Here is a 21,151-nt window from a genome sequence, read left to right as displayed (position 1 = left end):
TATGCATGAAATATGTATTTGGATATAACTTTTTGAATGGATTATGTCTTATTGTTATATCCAAAGATATCCCATTTAATGTGTTTGGTGTGAGAAAAGGTATTGAGTAATCCTATGTAAATTAAGAAATGATCACTCTCTCTTTTCTCATTAAATAGTGAGCCACATATTTGCTTAGGTGCTATGATGGGTGAAGCACCCGGACGTGGAGTTTTTGGGCGCGAGCTCATATGAGCTCTTTATCGTGGGCGTTGATATGTGCGTGAGGATCTGTGCCATTTGTTTATACATCAGGTGACGGGCTGCTAGAAAATAGGCACTGTACGGAAATACGGAGGAGCTACAGGTGTGTGTTGGGCCGTGGTTTAACCATTGCGTGGACGGACATTTGGGTTGGAATAAGTGAGCCGTGGCCCAGAAATGTGCGCGCACCTCTGATCCGTGGTCCAGGACGTTGCCTTTTTCCAATCGGTGGGGCTCAGACGTCAGAATGAATGTTTCTTCTTTAAAAAAAAATGCTAAATGAATACACCGTTCTAGTGTCTTCTCCATTTTGTGGGTTGGAGACTGAGCGGTGGAGGCGACGAGTGGCGGTGGCCAGAAGCCATGGAGTTCCTGATGCAGCCGATACGCGGGTTCGTGAAATTTCCCCTTATCTCAAGCCTGACCTGCTTCACTAACTGCCTCGTATTAGTTGATTGAAAACGGATTTGGTTCACTATGGATCAGATCTACTTTCCTCGAGGAGGTTGGCGAGAGTACGCTGCCGCTTCCCGCGGCAGCAGTTGGTGTGGTGGAGCGGGCACGGTCGCCATTTCATAAGGAGGCGGCGGATAAACAAGTTCTGCAAGCGGGTGTGCTGGAGCAGGCACCGCCATTGGGCAAACCCATCGCAGCAGGTGGAGCGCGGAAGGTCAACTCTAGGCTGCAAGCGGAGCGGTGGCAGAAAGGAGAGAGAGCTCCCCCGCGGGCTCGGAGCTGTCAACTGGGAAGATGAACCCTCGGGCTCCTGGACGGAACAAAAGGTTAGTGCCTGTCCCGGTCGTCTAGATTTTTGTCCAGCAACACCTAAAAATATGATGTACACCTGCGAAAATGGAATTTGCATTGTGGAATTACATTAACCAGTATGCTTAGTTATGAAATGATTTCTTGTACCCATCAATAATCTGCTGGGACATGAAGCATGAACAATGCTAAAGCATTTTGAATTAGGAAAGTCACTGATTAATAAGAGATTGATAAACAATGATAAAGCATTTTGCAAGGGGAAATGATGTCTCTAAAAACATGAGATTGCACGTGCCTTGTTAGACAGGCATGAAACTTGCTGAATCCTTGTAAGCTAAAATCGTAGTTCTGATATTTTCTAAAGGCTAAGGATTGGAGCTGCAGCACCTAGCAGAACACCTTGTCCCAATCGCATTAGTGCATTTAAGAAGGCTGTTAGGGGTTTTGCTGACCACCCAACTAAGATTGTGATCGTCCTGGTTATTGGAACTACATTTGACTCAGTTGGCGAGGCATACGATTTCTACAACTTGTACTCGTGGGAGAAGGGCTTTGGTATTCGATACTGCAAGAGTCGCCGGAATGTGGAGAGGATAAAGTGCATGCAAGAAATAGTTTGTGAGTGCTCGGTGACTTCAAGCTCTTGGTTGCTGGTACTCCTTAAAGATTTCTGTCATGCTTGATCAGGGTGTGACGCCGTTGCTTTTATTAATATACATGTTTGTCTCCTCTATAGCAAACTTATCATATGGTGTTCAGACTCAATGAGTGAAGGTAAAATGGTTGGAGTTTACAAAGAAGCACATCCTGAACTAGAAGGAAATTTTTATCCCACAACCCCAAAAGAGAAGACAGCGAAAGCAACAAAACAAGAGAAGCATCTCCAATTCCTCGTGTTTGACAGAGGAGAACAAGAGGCACATTCGACAGAAGAGAAAAAGAAAGAAATGGCTATCATTTTATCAACCCAGATTCTCAATAATAGAGTTGAAGAAGATACAACCAACACCCGACAATCAACAAAGAAATGGCTTTGCAAAGAGCATAGCTCGTAGAAGCAACTCTAGACATGTTTTTTTGAAAGGACTCTAGTCATGTTAGTACCACTACCACTAGATAGTTTTATTTGAGGTAGTCATTATTTTCCATATAACTTCATGAGACTCTTGATTACGATCAAAATTACAACACCTCCCTGGTTAAGTGCAACAAGGTAAATGCAATATCTATCTATCTATCTATCTATCTGTCTGTCTGTCTGTCTGTATGTCTGTCTGTCTGTCTGTCTATCTATGAGGCTAATAACTGGAAAGGTGGGAATATCTATCTATCATCATAACTAGTAAGGTGGCCCTCGGAAATAAGAACATTGTATTATTGTGCTGAAATTATTTGAAAATAAACTTTATCAATCTACTATATTAGCTAGTAAAGTGGACCTCAAAAATATAATAGCATCGTATTTATTGTTCTGAAAATATTCGGAAATAAATTCTATGTATATCTATATCTACCTATCTATTATACTAACTAGTAAAGTGGCCCTCGCAAATGCGAGAGCATCTTATTTATTGCTCTGAAATGTTTGGAAATAAATTCTATGTATATCTATGTCTATCTATCTTACTTACTACTCCCTCCGTCCCCATGCATAAGGCATGCACGCAATTCTAGATCATCAATTTAACTAGCTAAGTATGTATTATATGTAATAAAAAAATTAGAAACTACGCGCACATATGAATATAATGATATGTTTTGCATGACATATACCACATTTTTAGTTAGTAAAATCGGCGACCTAGAACTACGCGCACGCCTTAAACACCGAGATAAAGGGAGTAGTAAAGTGGACCTCGAAAATACGAGAGCATCTTATATATTGTTGTGAAAATGTCTGAAAACAAATTTTATTGATGTCTCTGTCCATCTATATCTATCTATTGTACTAACTAGTAAAGTGGTCCTTGCAAATGCAAAAGCATTATATTTATTATTCTGAAAATGTTTGAAAATAATTATACTAACTAGAAAATGTGCGAGGGCGACGAATTTACTATTCTTGGAATATTTGAAAATAAATTCTATGTATCTATCTATCTATTTATCCATCCATCTATCTATTATACTATCCAAATGACCCATTGCGCTCTGGGCGCAAAACCAAATGGAACCTAGAAGTGTGGTGAACTATTATAATCTTTTTTTGCCAAACTACATGTAAATTACGATGACCCGTTGTGCCATTGGTGGAAAAAAGAAACACAACCGAGAATCAGGCGAAGTATTTTTTATTCGCTGTCCATAAAGGGGATTGGATTGAATATGGTTGAACGGCGAAATGTTAATCGGCCTACCCATTTTTTGAAGAATGTGCAAGCTGAGTACACTCGACCGGGTCGATAGATGCATCAACCATGGCAGACCAGTTGGCACCGAGTCCATTTCTCTCACAAATTTAAGGTAGCCCTCGCCCCTCGGGCATCAAGACGAATAATGTCTGAGCTGGCTGTTCACTAGGAGTCGGTGCTGAGGGGGCGCAGCATTGCACACGGTTCCACGCGCATGTATTCCTGGGATGCGTCGGACACAATGCTACCACATGCTCACATGACGATATTCTACAATGCTACCACATGCTCACAGAAATACTCCTACCAGATGCTCACATATCTACTCGTACCACATGCTCATAAATCTAAACTCAAACAAGTAGGGAGGAGGGAGAGATCGAACTTACAACCATCGATTAAACGGGAGACGCGGAATAGCTCGGAAAAGAGGTGGAATACAAATCACCGCCGGCTGGAGAACACACACCACTTACCTGCTTTTGGGCGTGAAGAATATGCATGGTACGTAGGGTTTCGTCGGTGAGCTAAAGGTGGCCAAATAGGGCGACCAATTCGGTAGGGGATGCCTAATTCCTCCCCGCTATTTTATGGAATCGTGCGAGCTCACGCCATCTCCCCTCTCCCGCACACTGCAAGTCTGGCTGAGAGAAAACGACCAATTCGGTCGTTCCTAGAGGGTTTGGCATAGAGGTTCTTTAAACAGTGTGTTAGTCAAGATTCGGATGCAGGCCAAGCTACCAAACGGGCTCTTTTTGCATCGTGCGGGCATGGTTCGCTGTACTGCAAGCTACCAAATGTGTCACTAGTAAGGCGGGCGCGCATATCACCATCCGCGAGATGGTCCGTGATTTTCGCATGCTTCCGAAACATCAAATCGAGATCGACAATGAACGCACGGGGATGCCCTCTAGCAGCGGTGCCAACACGCTCTCGTCGTCCACGCACACCACCTCCTGCACAATGCCCACATGCTGGCTCTACACGAACAACCACGATAGCGCCTCCATGGCACACCGAGGAGGAGTCGAGCGCAGATCAAGAAAGCGGATGAGCCGAGGCGTGGAGTCGCTGATGTACTTTCAGTTGTGCCATGGTCGGCTCATGTGGGCTCTGGCGGGCATGATGTCTCACACTAACAACCATGGAGGATGAGTGGGAGCATACGAGGTCGTGAAATTCCTTGTTGGCGGCAGGATTCTGGCATTAGCGAGGTTCGTCGGAGGTGCGAGGGCGATGGAGGCTTCCATATTCCTGCTAGTCACCAGGGTGGCGTATGGTGCACGGGTTTGGGCGGTGGCAAAGTGTGTGCCTATTTATCGCGAGAGTCACAACGGCTTAACTAAAACCGAGGAAGTGGAGATTGTTTTTAGGGGAAAAATAACATTAGAGGGAATTTAGGTTTTAAGGGATCTGCTATAGAAGACCCTTATCATCTAAATAAAACTCATTCCCCTCAAGTATATCTATATACCTATACCTACTAATAAAGTACGGATTGCATCTGCCAGTTCACCGTCATCATTTTTACAGAAAACCCCCTTACGTCTTGCGGAATAAACCCCCGTACATCTATAAGTGAAAAAAGAATCGTTTTTCTGTTTTTACAGAAACCCCCCTACAGGTTCAGGTAAGTAACCCGCAGTTCTCTTTTAAGTGACAAATCGAATTGTTTTCTATTTTTGCAGAAAACCTCCTACAACTTCTGGTAATTAACCCACAGTTCACTTTTAAGTACAAAAACATGCTTTTTGATATGTCCATATCTTTTCACCCTAACTCCAATTTTAACATGTTATATATGAAATTTGATTAGAAAAATATGTAGAATTCGAATATGATGTTATTTTACCTATTAACTATTTTAAAATACTATTTAGAGTGAATCTTAATCAACAGCGTGTGATCTATCTTTCCTTCGTACGAGCGTCGATCACGAATTGTCTTCATTTTTAAGGATTAGGAGGACCGCCTATCACCCACTGTCCAAAACCTTTCATAGGGGGTCAGTGCATGAATTGTTTTCTTGCTATACATACACACACTATATGCACAATTTGGCTAACACGAGATGCGTCCATCGCAACACTCAAGCAAATCAGATGACAAGGTGTTTGGAGCAAGCTACTCATTGCCAACTACATAGTTTAGTACAATGCTGTATTAAAGCAGTCTAAATAAATAACTTATATGGCCCGCTTTTGGTATATAGTACCGAACCTTTATATTTAGGTATTTCATGCTACAATATTTAACAAATGCACCAATGGTTTGTAACGAGATTTGATGTTTTGCATATGTTGGATCGTTAACATATGTTGGATCGTTAAACATCCCAAGATATCTATTGTATATTATCGGATTAGCTAAAATGGGACCGGGTGGGTTGCGGCAGGCTGCAATATTATGCTACTTTTTTATATTTGCAATGTTTCGATGACTGTATTATATATGCTACTATTTTATATTTGCAATGTTATGACTTGTACCCGGCAGCACCGCGGCAAGCCGCATTTCCTACCTAGTATAGACAAATCTTGTGTCAATCTGCTAGTGTTAATTATTCAAGAAGCTAAAAACACATCACACATACAGTACATATATACATATGCACCTGGGGCAGACAGCTCTCACCTCTCTAAATTAAGCCCAACGTCAATCAACAAAGATTTCGAATGGGAATAAAAAATGAAACAAGAGTACGAAACCAGTATAGGCCGGCCGGCTTGCAAGCATGAACGATGCATGTACAGTAGTACATCTTCATAGCCTTACGGCCGGCCGTCCGGCTCACATCAGTGACCGCCGCCGTGCTTGTGCCCGCGCTTGTGGAGGCGGTGCTCCATGGCCTCCTCGCGGTGGGTCACCTTGGCCTGGTACAGCTCCGCCTCGGCTGCGGCGACCTTGGCCTTGCCACGCTCGTGCGCCAGCTCACGCTCGTCGTGTGACCTCGCCGTCGCCGCCTCCGTCTTCTCGGCCACCTTGGCCTGCGTGATCTTGGCCTTGGCCTTCGCCTCGCTCGCCGCGTCCTTCACCTTCTCCTTGGCGAGATTCATCTCGATGTAGTATACTGATTTGGTTAAGAGTAGTTACTAGCTTCTTCTTCTAGTTGCTTCGCTTATGGTGGTGAGCGAGCGGGTTTATATAGCCGCCGGACGATGCTCGCTGTCGGACGGGGACGTGGTGTCGGTGGGATGGATATGGATCAACTGCAGTTGCGCCGTCGCTGAGTGGATGGATTGTTTAGTCTGGGTTTGATTCGATAGGGACTTGGCAGGGAACCGTGGCCACATGCGTCTTGTTGTCGGCCAACTTTTATAACAAACTGAAGTCGGCCCCTGCATGGACCGAGCCGTGTCCACTCATTGTTCCGGACGAGAAATATCAGGATTCAGAACTAGTCAGCCAGATAAAAACGGTGAGGACATCTGCCTCCCCATTCACAAAAAAGCTCCTGGCAAACACAAAATAACAAAAAGCTCCTTGCGCCTACTCGGTCCCACCAGTATTGCAATCCCTTTGGTAATAGCGCCGGTAAGAGCATCTACAACACACGGACTCTTTTGCTAGTAACTTATAAATAACCTATTATAGATGCCCTCAGCTCGTCGGATTTTATTGTCGCTGAGCACTTTCTGCTATTTAGACCATAGCTGTTATCATTGATCAACGAAGCGCAAGTATGAAAAGTAGTATATAGATAAAGGCAGCTGCTACAAATTAGCCGACAGATTTTTTTAGGAAATCAGTCGGGTGGCGGGCCGTCGGATCCTTCCTCTCGCAGCCATTGGATCGATCAAACACATGTTGTGCCACAATGAAAGCAACCATGGGACGCGCCGTGGAAGCAACACCGCCGACTTGCAAGCATCAACGTCATTCCATCGCTGGCAGAGCTGGGCGTTCGGCAGCAACAGCGACGCAGCGATGTGTCATTGCAGCGCCAAAACAGGCGCGACGGTGCTCCAATACAGCACCGGCGATGCTCAATTGCAGCGCCAACACCGGCGCAGCGGTGGTCCAACACAGCACCGGCGGCCTGTCGTAGCTCTAGCGGTGCTCCATTGCAGCGCCACACCAGCACGGCGGTGCTCAGCACCGGCGACCCATCGTAGCTCCGGCGATGCTTCAATGCAGCACGAACACCTGCACGGCGTTGCTCGAACGCAGCACCGACGACCCGTCGCAGCTCCGACGATGCTTCATCGCAGCTGCATCGCAACACCGCCAGCGCAACAAACGACGACTGCTGTGGCGAGGTGGGTTGGAGTACCAGGGCTGTTGCAACCCTGACGGTGCCCCCTTCTCAGCAAAAAGCTTGTCATCACCGCCTTCGTCGCTGCAGCACAGTGGTGCCTCTTTGCAGCAGCAACACTCCACGTCGGATATGGGGGTGAGAGAGGGCAGGAAGAGTGGAGCCGGCACAACCATGGCAGGACACAGAGCGAGGCGCCAACTCCAATCTCCCTCTTCCTTCTGCGTTGCAGCACCGACACGAGCGGTGGCCGCCATCGTTCCTCTCGGATCGCAGCAGCGGTGCACGGTTGTCGGAGTTCTCCCTCTCCCAGAGGGACGAAGAAAGAGATTTGGAAGGGGAAAAGAGAGCAAGGAGAACGAGTGGAGGAGCACATCTGCCGCGGAAGAGATAAGGTTGGTTGCATGGAGGGGGAAGCGGTGGGTACGTGTGGCGCGGAGGACGCGGCTTACAATGGAGAGAAATTAGTCGGTTGATTTTAATACTTTTTGATAGACAAAACTTATGTCAATCCGTTACTAATTATTATTCAAGAAGCCAAAATACATACATATGCACCTGGGGCAGGCAGGCTGGCAGCTGTCACCTCTCCAAATTAAGCCCGACGTCAATGAACACACACTTGGTCTGGGAGTAAAATAATAATGGAAAAAGAGTTGGAAACAAGTACAGGCCGGCTTGCTAGCATGAACTATGCGTGCACGGTACATCTTTCTAGCCGGCGGCCGGCCGTCCGGCTCCTTCATGCACATCAGTGGCCAGCGCCGTGCTTGTGCCCGGTGCCGGCGCGCTTGTGGAGGCGGTGCTCCATGGCCTCCTCGCGGTGGGTGACCTTGGCCTGGTGCAGCTCGGCCTCGGCGGCGGCGACCTTGGCCTTGCCCCGCTCGTGCGCCAGCGCACGCTCGTCGTGCGACCTCGCCGTGGCCGCCTCCGTCTTCTCGGCCACCTTGGCCTGCGTGATCTTGGCCTTGGCCTTGGCCGCGCTCGCGGCGTCCTTCACCTTCTCCTTGGCGTGATTCATGTCGACGTGTCTTGATTTGGCTAGAGCTAGCTGCTAGCTTCTTCTTGCTTGGTTATTTTGCTTATCGTTGTGCTCGAGCGAGGTTTATATAGCCGGACTATGTGGTCGCCATCGCGTGGATGGAAACGAGCGGTCGATGAACCAGCTGACTCACATGCCGACAGGGACGTGGTGTCGGTCGGATAGAGATGGATCAACTGCAGGTGCGCCGTTGCTCAGTGGATGGATTGTTTATTAGGCGATGATTCGTCTGGGACTCGACAGAGAACCGTGGCCACATGCGTCTTGAAGTCGGCCGCCTTTTAAAAATGAACTGAAGTCGGCCACCTGCCATCGTCCACTCGTTTTCTGGAAAATATCTAGATTGGTACTACGACTACTTTTCTTCCAGGAAAATGATATGTTCAAATAATTTGAAAACACTTAGGTGCGGTATATTAATTCTTATTTATTTTTTGTTTCTTGATATAAATAAATAAATCAACTAAGGAGAGATGTGTTTCCGTTCAATGATTTGAGACAACCAAACACGACATGCAGTGGTCAGTTTATTGTATACAATAATATTAATTAGTAAATAAACATTAAGTTATATTGGTTTTTTACTTTGCCTTGGTCGCGGTGCACAAGCTAAGATGACTTATACACATGAACAAAGGAAGTATGACCAGTAGTACCAGACAAGCAAACGGTGAGCAAATTCTCAGCAAAAAGAAAAAAGAAAACAGTGGGCAGGACTACTTCTGGACAGGCGGAGCCGGCATTTTTGAGAATATACCGAGAATATGGTAATCAATATCCTTCTAGCTCGCGAACCAAAAATCTGATATATCAGTTTGTAGTTTGTAAAGAAAAAAATGTATTCACGGACACTGATACGATAGCCGGTCATCCAATCCTATTCATCAAACTGAGCACATTTCAAACGGAATTCGAACAAAGCGTATAAATCCATGCAAACCAAACAGTTTTCATTTAAACCGGATCAAATTCATGATATTTTCAACATATTTCATTACACAAAAGTGGACATTTTCGTCATATTTCATTTAACCTAGTCTAAATCTTCGCCAACTATGGACATAGGAAAGTGAAACTGCGGTCACCGGCCGAGGGACATGGATGTCCGTGTCACTACTGAGAAAATGCTTATAAATGGTCTCGAATGAGCGGCAGGCATGGTCAGGTACCCATCACTACTATTTTCAAAAAGTAGCAGTGGCGGATAAACATAAAAGCCCGTAACTGCTAACTTGGAGTGGCGTCCGGCGCCGGCCACAACTAACTCCTATACCGTCGTTCACGCCATCCGCCGGAGCAGCCGTCCATACCGTCTGTCGTTGCTTCCGCCGCCCACACGGTAAGCATGTCCCATCCCGTTCTATTGCATTAGTTAGGGTTAGGGCTAGGGTTCATTTGCTTTAGGGTTAATTTGTTTGCTAGCATTAATTAGTTTGGTAGGGTTAATTGTAGAATTTGTTTGCTATGATTAATTTGATTACTAGGGTTAATTTGTTTGGGAGTGTTAATTTTTGAATTTTAGAATGACTTGTTAATTTTAGAATGATTTGTTATATTAGGAATATGACTTGTTAATTTTAGAATGAATTGTTAATTTCACTATGAATATGCAGTTACCTTCATTTTTTTACAGGGAATCATATACTAAGTGCCAATGTTTTGGCAAAACGGGGATTGATTTCTGTTTTGCCAAATTTCTGGAACTTAATATATCCAATACTAAGCAAAGGTCATGCAAAAATATTCGTGGATCTAAAACTTTATATATCAACATGTTTCAGATCTCACATTGTTAGGTTCATTTGCATTGCGCTGGAGTTTTTGTTTTTGTTTTTTGAAAGAAGGGGTTTAGGGTTTTCATATTGTGTTTCCCCCTTTTATTTTTGTGTTTACCCTTCAATTCTTTTACATTTAAGGTTTCATTTTTATTTAATGTTTTCCATTCAACTCGACGCTACCTACTACATATAGCAATGAAGGAACCATTACACAAGATCGTCATGAACATATATAGAGAGAAGTGACCTCTCTTTCTCGGTGCTTGGTCGAACAACAAGTTTTCGTATATCTATCCGACGCTACTACATATATACAATATAACATCTCTTACGATCCCTGACATCATCTACCAAAATCGCATTGCAATTCCTGATGGTATTCTCCGTCTTTAGGTATGACATGGTTAACAAAGAATCCCGTCAATTCCTCTTGAATTGCTCGTACGCGATCATGTGGTAGGAGTTCTTGCCGCATCTCCCACATCTAATTAAAAGAAGGGGGTCAATACATATATATGAATGAAACTCAACACAATTGATGGTAATAAAATAAAATTGTGAATATTGTTTACGTACTTCAAATTGTTGGTCAGATAAGCCCCGCTAAGAGGTCGAGTGGCGAATGAAGTCACAAACGTAGTATCCACATAAATTATTCCCGGGTGCCTGCCACAAGTACTTTACGAGAATAGAGTTCAATCAAACTGATAATCAAGCATCATAATGGTATTGATGAAACTAGAATCAATGAGAGATGCGCTGAACTAGCTAGTACTACTTACATTGGGGTGTGTAAATCGCAACTTCTTCAGAACCGGAACCATTCTGATGAACTTTTTCCAAACCCTGTCGGCAAAGAAAATGATTACTTGATATTAGGAAATGAACGAAAGTTGCCGATATGGTGCGATAATGATTGAACTTCCTTCTGGAGCATTTCATCATGTCCGCCCACAGCTTAGGCTCTTTACGTCTCGAGTTTAAGACAGTTACTACTCCCCCGTCAAGCTTAATGGATAGCAGAATAAAGTGGAATCTACGTACGCATAACTCATCAATTACACTTAACCTTGAGTAAGCGAAACCGAATATGCACAAGACAATACACTCACTTGAAGTTGTAAGGAAAGAGTATTTCCCTTTAGTTTTGTTGTCGAAGGAACGCGTCTAGAAAGTTTTCCTCAGTAAGTTTGGCTCTGTTTTGTATCGTAAATATTTACGGTATTTGGGCTAATGAACCCAATGTCATAAATTTGTCCTCTTTTCCATTCGACGATCTTCAATCTGCATAATATAATGAGGATAATTATATATACATGCAATGAACGAGCTGAGCTACAAACTTAATTACAGAAATAATACTTACAAACAATAGTTTTGTTGATGGCGTCTCGATTGAATAACTGAAATAATTCCAGAAATTCAACGTAAATCAGGTCGACTACAAGGAAGTCATGCTCATCCTTAATTCCCAGCAAGATACTGTCGGTCCCATCCTTGCTACAGGTTACCAAGTACCAGTCATGCAATCTTCGCATCATCATTGGTAGATGCGGGAGCTGATCAGGTTTGATGAGAGGCTTCCCGTGCTCGTATCTAAAGGGCCCTACTACTTCAGCCATTTCATACTGTACATCATCGCAAACGTAATCACCAAGAGTGGTACTAGTGCTAGCCCAGGATAATTAGCGATATCGGTAAACACCTTGAGCGGGGGGGGGGGGGGGGGGGGGGGGGGGGGGGGGGGGGGCACGATTGCTTCTCCTATTCGCCGATCTAGGGAATTGTTTTCCCACTTCGTCTTTGTAGTAGTGCTAGTACTTCCCGACCGCCGCGCTTCATCATATGTCTTTTGAATACAGCGATCATAGTGTGATAGCGGCGGAGAAGGTGGTGGTCATCTAAGGGCATCAAGAGAGCGCTTCGCTTTCACTGGATCTATTTTCTCATTTGGAGGTGGAGGTTTCTGTTCAAAATGGGCCTTCACTTCGGCAGCTACAATGTCCTTGTTTTCCTCGTCAGTCCTCTCATATGGTAACTTTGGAGGATCCCTAAGGCTTGGACCAGCTCTGAATTTTTTCCCTGTTGTACTGCTAACCGCCGGAGCGGTGGCGCCTCTCTTCCACCATTGCTGAGGCGACGGAGGAGGAGGAGTCCACTGACGCGGCAGAGACAACTGAGGCGGAGGAGGATTCTGCTGAGGGGCCTCCTTCGTCGGAGTCCACTGACGCCGCAGAGTTCGTTGAGGTAGCGGAGACGGCTGACGCGCCGGAGACGACTGAGGCAGCGGAGATAGCAGAGCTGGACTGTGAGGAGTCTGTTGAGGGGCCTCCTCCAGCTGAGTCTGCTGAGGTGGCGTCCAGTTTGGAAGCAAGATGTTTTCCTTTCTCCATAGACAGGTAGTCCTGAAGGCATTTTGCAGAAGAATCTCCCCTTAACCTGTAGGGTAGTCAAGCTTCAGCCCCTCAAATCCGTCCATTATTTCATCCACCCCGACAATAGCAAAGCCATGTGGAATCGGACTGCAATGGAAAGTTCCCTCAGGTTGAGGAGGTAAGACATAGCCGACCGCCACCTTCAAGGTTAGGTTATGGCATTTCTCCATTAGCACACAATGTTCATTCTCTGTGATACCATCCACGGGGTAGCGAGGAGCCGTGATATCAGGCTGAACGAGCTCCGTGGAAGCCACACTACTTTTCCGCTGAGATGGTGGGGTAGCTTCATGGCCGACAGTATCAAATGAAGGATCTTCGTGCCACTGAGATGGTGGGCCGGTAGATCGCTGGCTCTCAAGTTCCTCTACTTTCTCTAATTTTTGTTCCATCTTCTGCATTTGGTTTGCTTCCTCTTTCTTCTTTCTTCCTCGGCTTCTATAAGTGGCAGTGCTGTCCGGAAACCCATACTTCCAGGGAATGGAGCCTGATGTGCCTCGTGTTCGTCCAGGGTGTTCAGGATTCCCAAGGGCCTTTGACAGCTCGTCCTTCTCTCTCTCTCAGGATGGAAGCTCCCTTCCTGCACATCCTGGATTGCTTCCCGAATATTCTGATGGGTGTTTCAAGTTGAGCTTTCGTGTAAACAGATTTCCCTGTTTCTGGGTCCAAAGTCCCCCCCAACCCCGAAGAACCAAGTCCTTGCCCGATCAGGCCAGTTCAATGCCTCTGGTTGGACCCCTTTAGCAAGCAGGTCGTTCTGAGCTTTGTCCCACGTAGGCCGGGCTTTTCTGTAGCCACCTCACCCCGTAACATGGTGATACTTCTTCTTTGCAACATTTAGCTTATTTGTCTATGACATTTTCTTAGCTTTCTCCGATTTCTTATACGCCACAAATGTGGGCCAGTGATCTTTTATCTTCGCATATTGACCGGTGAATTCTGGAGTCTCGTCTTTGTCGACAAACTTGTCCAATTTTTTCTTCCAGTTCTTGAATAGTTCTGCCATCTTCTTAAGAGCCCACAGCTTGACTTGTCGCTGTATAACTAGGTTATTTGGATCGTCCTCTGTCAGTAGGATGAAATTTGTCATCAACGAGTTCCAAAGCTCATCTGTCTATCGTCGACATAAGAAACTTCGGGGTCCTTCTTCATATTCCATTCTTGGATGCTGATCGACCGGGATGCTGACCCTAACAACAACTCCGCACTAATGTACAAATTTGACTTTAGTCCACTTGGGAGCATACAGTTTGCCATCTGGAGTGACTACTTCGACCGTGAACCTTTTATCAATGCCCGACCTTTTCTTCGTGCCTCGTCTCCTTACAAAAGTTTGGCTTGATCCGGAGGGCTAAAAGAAGAAAGAAGCATCAATATATGTACATACCAAACAATTAATGCATCTAGTCAGCAGAGGCTTAATAAATATATATATACCTCGCCGGACTTTGCAACAGTTAAGGCTCCAACACCGGCGGAGCCCTCATGATCTCCTCCCTCCTCCATTCGATCACCGGAGCCGTCATGATCTCCTTCCTCCTCCATTCGATCACCGGAGCCGTCATCCTCTCTTTCCCCGCCATCGGTGTCGTTGAGAAACGACAAGGTGATATCACCTCCATCGCGGATTATATCCCCCAACAACTCTTGTTTTTCTAAGTCTCTGTCCATAGTTTCTGCAAATATTACAATATGGCAATTAATATACAACCATGAGAGATGGATTAGTGGCAAACATAGACCTAATCACAACAAGGAATTATATGCATATGAGCAATGGATTAGTGGCAAACATCATGCAAAATTGACAAGTTTTATAACAGTCAGTTGCAGACGATCATCGAGGACTCGATCCTCCCCCCTCATGTCTGATGAGTCATCCTATCTTTCGAGAGAGGATACTTTGCGGACCGCCTCAAAATCAAAGTTATCGGGGTTATTGATACATCCATTTTGCATCATGTTTTCTTACTGTCATTTCTAATGTTTTTATCCATAATAATGCTTTTTGGAGTAATTCTAATGCCTTTTCTCTCATAATATGCAAGGTACACACCAAGAGGGAAATTTCGGCAGCTGGAAATCTGGACCTGAAAAAGCTACGTCAGGCTACCTATTCTGCACAACTCCAAACAAGCTGAAACTTCACGAAGATTTTTTGTGGAATATTTGGAGCAAATAACTACTAGAGGGGGCCCACCAGGTGGGCACAACCCACCTGGGCGCGCCAGGGAGCCCAAGCGCGCCCTGGTGGGTTGTGACCTCCTTGGCCAACCTCCGGTGCCCATCTTCTGGTATATAAGTCATTTTTACCTAGAAAACATAATGGGAGGACTTTCGGGACGGAGCGCCGCCATCTCGAGGCGGAACTTGGGCAGGAGCACTTTTGCCCTCCGGCGGAGCGATTCCGCCAGGGGAACTTCCCTCCCGGAGGGGGAAATCATCGTCATCATCATCACCAACAACTCTCCCATCTTGGGGAGGGCAATCTCCATCAACATGTTCAACAACACCGTCTCATCTCAAACCCTAGTTCATCTCTTCTGTTCAATCTTGTTACCGGAACTATAGATTGGTGCTTGTTGGTGACTTGTAGTGTTGATTACATCTTGTAGTTGATTACTATATGGTTTATTTGGTGGAAGATTATATGTTCAGATCCATTATGCTATTTAATACTCCTCTGATCATGAGCATGTTAATCATTTGTGAGTAGTTACTTTTGTTCTTGAGGTCACGGGAGAAATCATGTTGCAAGTAATCATGTGAATTTAATAGGTTTTCGATATTTTGATGGTATGTATGTTGTTATTCCCTTAGTGGTGTCATGTGAATGTCGACTACATGACACTTCACCATATTTGGGCCTAAGGGAATGCATTGTGGAGTAGCAATTAGATGATGGGTTGCGAGAGTGACAGAAGCTTAAACCCCAGTTTATGTGCTATTCCGTAAGGGACCGATTGGATACAAAAGTTTAATGCTATGGTTAGAATTTATTCTTAATACTTTTCTCGTAGTTGCGGATGCTTGCAGGAGGGTTAATCATAAGTAGGAGGTTTGTTCAAGGAAGAACAACACCTAAGCACCGGTCCACCCACATATCAAATTATCAAAGTAGCGAACACGAATTAAACCAACATGATGAAGTGACTAGATGAAATTCCCGTGTACCCTCAAGAACGCTTTGCTTATCATAAGAGACCGTTTTGGCCTGTCATTTGCCTCAAAAGGATTGGGCTACCTTGCTGCATATTTTTTACTACTATCGTTACTTTCTCGTTACAAATTATCTTGCTATCAAACTACTCCGCTACATACAATTTTAGCACTTGCAGACATTACCTTACTGAAAACTACTTGTGATTTCCTTCTGCTCCTCATTAGGTTCGACACTCTTACTTATCGACAAGAGCTACAATTGATCCCCTATACTTGTGGGTCATCATGGCTATTTTCTGGCGCCGTTGCCGGGGAGTGAAGCGCCTTTTGTAAGTGGAATTTGGTAAGGAAACATTTATATAGTGTGCTGAAATTTAGTGTCACTTGTTATTATGGAAAAAAAATCCTTTGAGGGGTTTGTTCGGGGTATCTTCACCTCATCCGGAACCACAATTAGTTACCCCTCAACCTATTGCACCTACTGAAAATATGGAATATGAAATTCCTTCGGGTATGATAGAACAACTGCTAGCTAATCCTTATGCAGGAGATGGAGCCGAACATCCTGATATGCACTTGATATATGTGGAACAAATTTGGGGATTATTTAAGCTTGCAGGTTTACCCAGAGATGAAGTTATGAAAAAGGTTTTCCCTTTATCTTTGAAGGGAAAAGCATTGGGATGGTATAGGCTATGCAATGATATTGGATCTTGGAATTGGATTCGTTTAAAATTGGAGTTCCACAAATTTTTTTATCCTATGCATCTAGTTCATCGTGATTGGAATTATATATATAATTTTTAGCCTCGTGAAGGAGAAAGTATCGCTCTAGCTTGGGGGAGGCTTAAGTCAATGTTATATTCATGCCCCAATCATGAGCTCTCAAGAGAAATTATTATCCAGAACTTTTATGCTCAACTTTCTCGTAATGGTCAAACCATGCTTGGTACTCACTACTAGGGAAAACCCTAGCAGTAGCGCGGGTATTTTGCCTATCAGTAGCGCGGGACGTCGCGCTACTGATAAGGCGCTATAGCTAACGTATAGCAGTAGCGCCTGTCGCCCCACGCTACTGCTATACATGGATAGCAGTAGGGCGCTTTAAGGAAGAGCGCTGCTGATAATATCTGCAACGCTTTTTACAGGGAACTAGTCTCATCAAATCATGTCATCATCATAATCATCATCCAACACAAAGTGATCTCTCGTCATCATCTCGAAAATAGCGACACAAGTCTCAATTACTTGCAACTACATTGTCATCCATCTAAACAATGACATACGCGAGAAGAGCTATCACTTTGAGTGAGAGCGGAACTATGCAGCACATGAGTTCGTATCCCTCTCTCGCATTAGCGTGAACCTAAACTAACTACTGCCCGTCGCTCGGAAACCGGAAACCGGTACACCTGGGCCTGACACTCCGGCCACTCGTCGAGGCTACTTTGTTTTTGATCAAGCCGAAGGGCATGTATACTCCTGGCGTAGCACTTCTTCGCCATCGATGATCTATGCACCTGCATTGTCACATGAGTCGATGATATGCAACATATATAGTTGAGCAACGGAAAGAGACAGACTTGGCAAAAATAGAAGCAACATATCATAAGCATAAATAACAAAGTTGATCGTACCCAAAATGCCCTAACTAGAGTCTCCCCGAGGCAGCGCCGGTCTCAGTATCAGCGCCGGTCTCGATGCCGGTCTGAGTCTCAGCGCCGGTCTTAGTCCCAGCACCGGTCTGTGTGTCGATCTCAGTCCCCGATGCGACCGGTGGGCCTAGCAACAACATCGGTTGATCGTTGGCAAGTCTCAAAAATTCGTCTGCCGCCAGGTAGACGTCGTCGCAATAACCAGAACCCTGTCCTTCATCGTTGCTAGCTATGTTTCCTACGATTAAATCTAGTCAATTAATTCTAGACCTAATAAAATGAATAATGGCATAAAAAGGCCTATGTTTTGCAGGAACGTTGACTCCTTCCCGGTGCGGCAAATCCTGGGCACTCGATATGTCCTACTTTGTAGCACAAGTGATGCCGAAATTCACGAAAAATTTCGGCATGACCTTTGCTAAAAAGTGGACAAATCGAGAACCTGAAATTTGCCGGAACGGAAATGAATCAACATTCCGGCAAAACATAGGCCACTCAACTTCATTCCCTGGAAACAACAAAAGGCCACTTGGGCACAATCGAAACATGGGCAAACACAATTGAGGAATTTGCATATATCCTGACCACTTCAGATTTGCATGTCCTAGCGTTTGACACTTCAAGAAAATCTACACAAATCTCATGCTCTCTCAAACTCAATTCAAAAACCAAATATAGATTATATTTAGTTAACTACTGAACTAAACTTTACTCTAAACTAAACCCTACTGCCCTAATTAACATCTAGTTAAACAAACTCAATTCAAAAACTAAACCCTACTTAACTAATTAACATCTACATTATCTACTACTTAACATCTATTATTACCCTAACTAAAAAACATCTACTACTACTACTACTAAAAATCATTATGTATGAACCCTAGTACTAATTAACATCTACTACTACTGCTAATTAACATGGCGGAGTAAGAAAAAGCAGAGAGAGTAGAGGGGGTGGGGGAGGGGTTGGGGGGCTTACAGAGAGGGGAGAGACGGTGGTGGGGAGGTGCTCGGCGACGGAGGTAGGGGCGGCGAGGGCGGGCTCGAGATCGGGAGGCGGCGGTCCTGGGCGGGCTCGGGGGCAGTGAGGTCAAGGGCAGCGACGGTGAGGTCAAGGGCGGCCCGAGAGGCGGCGGCGGTGAGGCTGGGCGGCCTCGGGCGGCGGTGGTGAGGATGAGCGCGGCGTCGACGCCGGCAGGAGATGGCGGCGAAGTGGGGGCGACGGCGAAGTGGGGGAGACGGCGGCGAAGTGGCGGGGCGAGGGATTTGGGAGGGAAGTGGTAGCCGGGGGGAAACCGTTTTCGCGTTAAGTAAAAAATAATGGTAGCGCGTTAGGGAAAACGCGCTATAGCAATGTTAGCTATAGCGCGTTTTAGCAAACGCGCTACTGCTATTCCTTCATCCTTTTTCCCCTTTTCGTTTATTTTTCTTTACATTTTATATTTTTCCTCTCTCCTTTTTCTATTTATTTCATTTTCATTTACTTTTCTATTTATTTTCTTTTAGTTAGTAGTAGCGCTTTACACATAAACGCGCTGCTATAAGAATATTAGCGGTAGCGCTGTTCTCCAAAGATCGCTACTACTATGTGTAGCCCATCGGCTTAGTGGTTGGAATCTTAGTAGTAGCGAGTTTTCACCGACAAGCGCTACTGATATATATGCATCTGCAGTGCGCTTATTCTGCACTCGCTACTGCTATCTAGCAGTAGCGAGCGTTTTTAACAAGCGCTACTGCTATAATTCTGTGTATAACGTTTTCCCTAGTAGTGACTTCTTATGCTGGTTCTTTTATGAAGAAGACTATTGAATTCCGGTGGGATCTTTTGGAAAGAATTAAACGCAACTCTTAAGATTGAGAACTCGATGAAGGTAAAGAGTCAGGTATTAAACTTAAGTATGATTGTGTTAAATCTTTTATGTATACCGATGTTTTTCAAAAGTTTAGCACTAAATATGGACTTGACTCTGAGATAGGAGCCTCCTTTTGTGAATCATTTGCTACTCATGTTGAACTCCCTAAAGAGAAGTGGTTTAAATGTCACCCACCTATTAAAGAAGAAATTAAAGAACCAGTACCAGTTAAAGAAGAAACTATAATTTATAATGTTGATCCAGTTGTTCCTTCTGCTTATATTGAGAAACCACCTTTCCCAGTTAGGATAAAGGAACATGCTAAAGTTTCAACTGTGGTTAACAAAAGCTATATTAGAACACCTAAACCTGATGAACAAATTAAAGTAGAACCTAGCATACCTATGGTTAAAGATCTCTGAGAGGAAGATTTTGATGGGCATGTTATTTACTTCTGTGAAGAAGCTGCTAGAATTGCCAAACCCGATTAAAGGTATAAACATAGACCAGTTGTTGGCATGCCTGTCATTTTAGTTAAAATAGGAGATCATCGTTATTATGGTTTATGTGACATGGGTGCTAGTGTGAGTGCTATTCCTTACACTTTATACCAAGAAATTATGAAAGACATAGCACCTGCTGAGTTAGAAGAAATATATGTTACTATTAAACTTGCTAATAGAGACACTATATCACCTTTTGGGATTGTTAGAGATGTTGAAGTCTTGTGTGGGAAAATAAAATACCCTACTGATTTTCTTGTTCTTGGTTCACCACAAGATGACTTTTGTCCCATTATTTTTGGTAGACCTTTCTTGAACACAGTTAATGCTAAGATAGATTGTAAGAAACAAACTGTCGGTGTTAGTTTTGGTGATGAGTCTCATGAGTTTAATTTCTCCAAGTTTAGTAGAAATCATCATGAAAAAGAATTGCCTAGTAAGGATGAATTAATTGGTCTTGCTTCTATTGCTGTGCCTCCTACTGATCCTTTAGAACAGTATTTGCTAGACCATGAAAATGTTTTACATATGCATGAAAGAAATGAAATAGATAAGATTTTCTTTGAACAACGTCCTCTACTTAAACACAACATGCCTATTGAAACTCTGGGAGGTCCTCCTCCACCTAAAGGTGATCTTATGTTTGAATTAAAACAATTGCCAGACACTTTGAAATATGCTTATCTTGATGAAAAGAAGATATATCATGTTATTATCAGTGCTAACCTTTAAGAACATGAAGAAGAATTATTATTGAAAGTTCTAAGGAAGCACCGAGCTGCTATTAGATATACTCTTGATGATTTAAAGGGCATTAGTCCCACTCTTTGTCAGCACAAAATTAATATGGAACCTGATGCTAAACCCGTTGTTGATCACTAACGTCGGTTAAATCTGAAGATGAAAGAGGTGGTAAGAACGGAAATACTAAAACTTCTAGAAGCAGGTATAATCTATCCCATAGCTGATAGTAGATGGGCAAGTCCTCTTCATTGTGTCCCTAAGAAAGGAGGTATAACTGTTGTTACTAATGATAGGGATGAGCTTATTCGACAAAGAATTTTTATAGGCTATACAATGGTAATTGACTTCAGAAAATTAAA

At 44.2% G+C, this 21,151-nt stretch overlaps 2 protein-coding genes across 2 annotated transcripts; both read right to left on the bottom strand.

Annotated features, from left to right (window-relative positions):
* Positions 1 to 5,902: 5,902 nt before the first annotated feature.
* Positions 5,903 to 6,472, bottom strand: LOC123168254 (late embryogenesis abundant protein 6-like). The gene has a single exon (XM_044586127.1). The coding sequence runs from the start codon at positions 6,416 to 6,418 to the stop codon at positions 6,158 to 6,160; it is 261 nt and encodes an 86-aa protein (XP_044442062.1). The 5' UTR covers positions 6,419 to 6,472; the 3' UTR covers positions 5,903 to 6,157.
* Positions 6,473 to 8,119: 1,647 nt separating this feature from the next.
* Positions 8,120 to 8,706, bottom strand: LOC123165568 (late embryogenesis abundant protein 6). Its single transcript, XM_044583237.1, has one exon. The coding sequence runs from the start codon at positions 8,636 to 8,638 to the stop codon at positions 8,369 to 8,371; it is 270 nt and encodes an 89-aa protein (XP_044439172.1). The 5' UTR covers positions 8,639 to 8,706; the 3' UTR covers positions 8,120 to 8,368.
* Positions 8,707 to 21,151: the final 12,445 nt, after the last annotated feature.

This window comes from Triticum aestivum, chromosome 7D (genome assembly GCF_018294505.1).
Source record: "Triticum aestivum cultivar Chinese Spring chromosome 7D, IWGSC CS RefSeq v2.1, whole genome shotgun sequence".
NCBI classification, from domain to species: domain Eukaryota; kingdom Viridiplantae; phylum Streptophyta; class Magnoliopsida; order Poales; family Poaceae; genus Triticum; species Triticum aestivum.
This window is presented reverse-complemented; position numbering and strand designations above follow the sequence as displayed.